At 39.2% G+C, this 905-nt stretch overlaps 1 protein-coding gene across 1 annotated transcript in view; it reads right to left on the bottom strand.

Moving 5' to 3' along the window:
• The window catches only part of lgals3a (lectin, galactoside binding soluble 3a), a 6,798-nt gene that overhangs the window by 2,929 nt on the left and 2,964 nt on the right, over window positions 1-905 (bottom strand). Inside the window, exon 4 of the mRNA XM_017035900.2 lies at window positions 778-905. This exon is cut by the window's right edge and continues 38 nt beyond it. Coding sequence (XP_016891389.1) covers window positions 778-905 — 128 coding nt within the window. The remainder of the gene's footprint in view (window positions 1-777) is intronic.

The raw sequence follows: 905 nt of genomic DNA, 5'->3' as shown, positions 1-905 counted from the left end.
CTGCTGCACACCCAGTGAGTCATCAGCCATTTTTTTCCACTCTTGTGCAATTCCAAATGATTAGATTCGTTTCCTGAATGAGCATTTGTTCAACATTTATTTTACACTTTATGGCATTTTATGGCAATTAAGTGATTCTAGAAAACATGACATATAAAAACACCCCTTTTATCAATTGTGTAAAAAAAAAACGAAAGCGTTAGTTAATGTGGAGAAAGTGATTACAAAAAAATGTGATTTTTGAGAAGAGAATATAAATGTGTTGTAAAACATTTTGTGTAAATATGTCATCTTATATTCTATTGCACTTCGTTCAAACACCAGTAGATACAGTTGTTTACTACTCAGTCTTTGGCACTAATCAAACCACATGTTGATTCTGGAAGTGATGTCCTTGTCCCACTGAAAAGATGATGTCAATGCTTTCAGTTATATGGTGGATAATATCTGGGCTGAAAAACAAAATACATTTTTAAGACTACTTTTAAAATATCTTTCAAATCTTCATTATTTTTGAGCATGTTTGCAACCCCAGCAGAGACAAAGATGAGGAAAAGTGAATCCCCCAGACTTTCACCCTCCAAACTGAATATTTCAGAAGAAGCCTGGTACCATAGCATAGTTGTTTCCTGTAGCTTTTTGGTAAATACACAAAGGTATATGTAATTTGCCCTGAACCACTAAGTCCCTCAACTGTCCAACAGAGGAAAAGAAAACACCCAAAATGTGCAGCAAGCAAGCAGTACAGTGTTATTTATAAGAAGTGTTGGTACTCACCAGCATTCCCCCTGGTGCAGGAGGTCCACCATATGGACCCATAGGCCCCGGGCCAGGTCCAAAGGGGCCAGGAGCAGGAGGGAAGCCTCCACCTGCAGGTGGCCCCCATGACCCAGCAGGCATTGGTG

Source organism: Cynoglossus semilaevis, chromosome 1 (assembly GCF_000523025.1).
Source record: "Cynoglossus semilaevis isolate Cse_v1.0 chromosome 1, Cse_v1.0, whole genome shotgun sequence".
NCBI classification, from domain to species: Eukaryota; Metazoa; Chordata; class Actinopteri; order Pleuronectiformes; family Cynoglossidae; genus Cynoglossus; species Cynoglossus semilaevis.
Note: the sequence above shows the minus strand (reverse complement) of the source record. Positions and strands in the feature narration are given on the sequence as shown.